The sequence below is a fragment of the Silurus aristotelis genome (assembly GCF_946808225.1).
Source record: "Silurus aristotelis genome assembly, chromosome: 28".
Taxonomy (NCBI): domain Eukaryota; kingdom Metazoa; phylum Chordata; class Actinopteri; order Siluriformes; family Siluridae; genus Silurus; species Silurus aristotelis.
Genome location: NC_139601.1, coordinates 308,865 through 312,078, shown reverse-complemented (window position 1 = coordinate 312,078; position 3,214 = coordinate 308,865). Strand labels below are relative to the sequence as shown.

The 3,214-nt window shown below is 39.1% G+C and overlaps 1 protein-coding gene across 2 annotated transcripts in view; it reads left to right on the top strand.

Moving 5' to 3' along the window:
* Positions 1–2,807: 2,807 nt before the first annotated feature.
* The window catches only part of gpr37l1a (G protein-coupled receptor 37 like 1a), a 19,777-nt gene continuing 19,370 nt past the window's right edge, over positions 2,808–3,214 (top strand). Inside the window, exons 1-2 of one of the 2 annotated variants that reach the window (XM_083533728.1) lie at positions 2,808–2,859; positions 2,966–3,074. In XM_083533728.1, the coding sequence (XP_083389854.1) occupies positions 3,006–3,074 (69 nt within the window). In that variant the 5' untranslated portion in view covers positions 2,808–2,859; positions 2,966–3,005. The other variant, XM_083533727.1, reaches the window with a different exon arrangement.

The following is a 3,214-nucleotide window of genomic DNA, read 5'->3' as shown; positions in this document are numbered from 1 at the left end:
TGGAACTGTGAGTTGTGTGTGTGTGTGTGTGTGTGTGTGTGTGTAGGTGATGGGTGTGTCAGAGAAGAATTCAGTACAGCTTCCTGAGAAGAGTGAAGTTTAGGTGAAGGGGGAAAAGCAGGGAAAATCCCAGCGTGTTTATGCAAATACATGACGTGGTGCTTGGGGGAGGGGCTGTAAGCAGTGGGCGGGGCCTGGTGTAGGTGTAGAATCACAGTTCAGGTTTGAGGCAAAGAAAAAAAAAACACACTGTGCAAGTGAGCGTTATGAAATGGTGTGTAAATCCCTGTCACCTCCTGCTTACTGTCCTGTCCTGTCCTGTCCTGTCCTGTGTCTCACTACGCTTACTGCCTCAGGACAATACTGTCTCCAGAGCTAACCCGAAACCCAAACCCGCATTCCAGGATACACACTAAAACACTCGCAACTTGTTCAGCATATAAACATGATAAAAACAATGAGTTTTAATCACAAACACATCTCGATTATTATTCTCACTCTGCTGGTCTGACTGGGAACTGCATCTGTGTGTGTGTGTGTGTGTGTGTGTGTGTGTGTGTGTGTGTGTGTGTGTGTGTGTGTGTGTGTGTGAGAAAGTGTAATTAAGAAAAACTGTCCACAGACCTAATGTTCTCACACCATGAATTCCTTTATACAGTATCTACAGGGTCAATCATGTGTGAGATGCTGCTGCTCGTGATGATGATGATGATGATGATGATGCTGAAACACAGCATTATAGGAATTGCTGAACATTACAGGTTTTACATGCATTAAAAAGTTACAGATGAGTTCTAGTCAGTTTGGATTGCTCTGTACAGAAAAGAGTTGCTGTTCTGCAGTTCCTCTTTATTCAGAAATCCGTTGGGATGAAAGAAAACATCAGACACGTGTATTTTGCAGAAAATCGTGTCCTCCACATACAGAGGGTAGTGATGGTGAGAAAAACAGAAATCAGAGTTTATCATCACCATTTACAAAAATCTGTGCTTGTGTGATTGCAGGAGGAATCATTTCTCCACCGATTCATTCCGATGATTTTGATGGTTTTGATTTTCAGATGAAAACGTTGTTGATTTAGTTTGAGGACTTTGGTGAATTACAATGAACAGTGGGGAAATAATTATTTGATCCCCTGTTGATTTTGTGCGTTCACCCCCTTACAAAGAGTTGAACAGTCTAGAATTGTTATGGTAGTTTTATTCTGTACAAGGCTACCCCCCCCCCCCCCCAACACATGAGTAAAAGGAGTATACACTTGTTTGGTCAGAGTTAGATAATTGTGTTATGTAAGCATTTCCAGCCAGACTTGTTTCCTCATACCAGTAACAACAAAACACATACATTTATTGAACATTTATATATTTTTTTAATTACTTTATTCAGTAAAACAGTTTTGTGCACATTTATTAATGCAAACATTACAAATAAAAAAGACTGTTTCAGATACAGACACTGTGGGACCACAAGACAACAAGATCTTTATATAATTCCACACAGTGTGTGTGTGTGTGTGTGTGTGTGTGTGTGCGCGCGCGCGCGCTAGAGTTATTTGAATAGCAAATGTATGCAAAATAAGTCTTGTGCTCAAACATGCAAAAGTTCCTCTAGTGAAAGGTGTGTGTGTGTGTGTGTGTGTGTGTGTGTGTGTGTGTGTGTGTGTGTGTGTGTGTGTGCGCGCTTTGTTCATTACATACCAACACTGTTGACTAAATTCTTTGGAATATTTAAATAGTGCCAAAAATATGTAATTACTGAATGAATAAGGAACTCGCTGAGAGATGAGTGATTTATAGGTTTTATATATAGAATATAGAATGAGATGTTCATTGGCACAATCTCGGGCCCTGGTTTATTGCCGAATCTCGTTTGCCACATAACTGATTAGTTTGTCTGATTTTCTGGGTTTCTCACGGAGAGCACCAGACACCAAAACACTTATAGGGAATGGTTTTTATAGAGGTTTATTTTGAAATAATGAAATGTATTAATACAAATATAATCATTCATTATAAAATGAAGTAAAATGTTAATACTGTACAGTACATGTACGCACTATAAATGTGATACAGTGAACTGTATTTTTATGAATTTAGACAAAATAAATCTTGCTGTATTCTTTCAAATGTTTTTTGTGTGTGTTTAAAGTGTGTGGGAGGATGAATTACCTTGTAAACAATTTTAAAAAAGCATTTTTGGGGTTCAGTTATCGTGTTTTTGTTTTCATTTACGACCACCGCTATAAACGGAGGATTACCTTACTTACTTTTGAAAGATGAACTATGGATTTTGAGAAAAGTACAGGCTTTTGCAAGAAATCCAATAACACGTTGTGAGTAATTATATTAATGGCCTGTAGGTGGGGAATCATAACGCTCTTAGTGTAATTACATTAATTTCCACTAGGTGGCAGTTATAACACGTTGTGAGTATTTATATTAATGGCCTGTAGGTGGGGAATTATAACACTCTTAGTGTAATTACATTAATGTCCACTAGGTGGCAGTTATAACACGTTGTGAGTAATTATATTAATGGCCTGTAGGTGGGGAATTATAACACTCTTAGTGTAATTACATTAATTTCCACTAGGTGGCAGTTATAACACATTGTCAGTAATTATATTAATGGCCTGTAGAAGGGGAATTATAATACTCTTAGTGTAATAACATCAATTTCCACTAGGTGGCAGTTATAACACATTGTGAGTAATTATATCAATGGCCTGTAGGTGGGGAATTATAACACTCTTAGTGTAATTACATCAAGTTCCACTAGGTGGCAGTTATAACACAGTCGGTGTGTGATTTTCCCATTTGGCCACCAGATGGCGGTCGATGAGTGCGCATGTGTCCCTAAGTGAGTTGGGAGGAGTAAAAACGCGTTGAAACTGTCCAAACTTTTTCTTCTTCATTCGCTTTTCTCTCCATCACTGAACACTTCTTCCTCTCTGTGTCTCCTTCAGTCTCCGTCTGTAGTCCGGGTTTATTGTGTTTCTCAGTAAGATGATGAGTTTGGTGAGTTTGGTGTTGGTGTGTGTAGGAGTGACGGAGATGCAGCGCGTGAGGAACACGGTAAGAACCTGCACTTTGTTACAGCTCTGTCACTGCAGAGTTCACATCACATCACACACACACACACACTCTCTCTGCTGTATTACTCACATCACAAACACACACACACACACACACACACATTTTCTCTGCTGTATTAC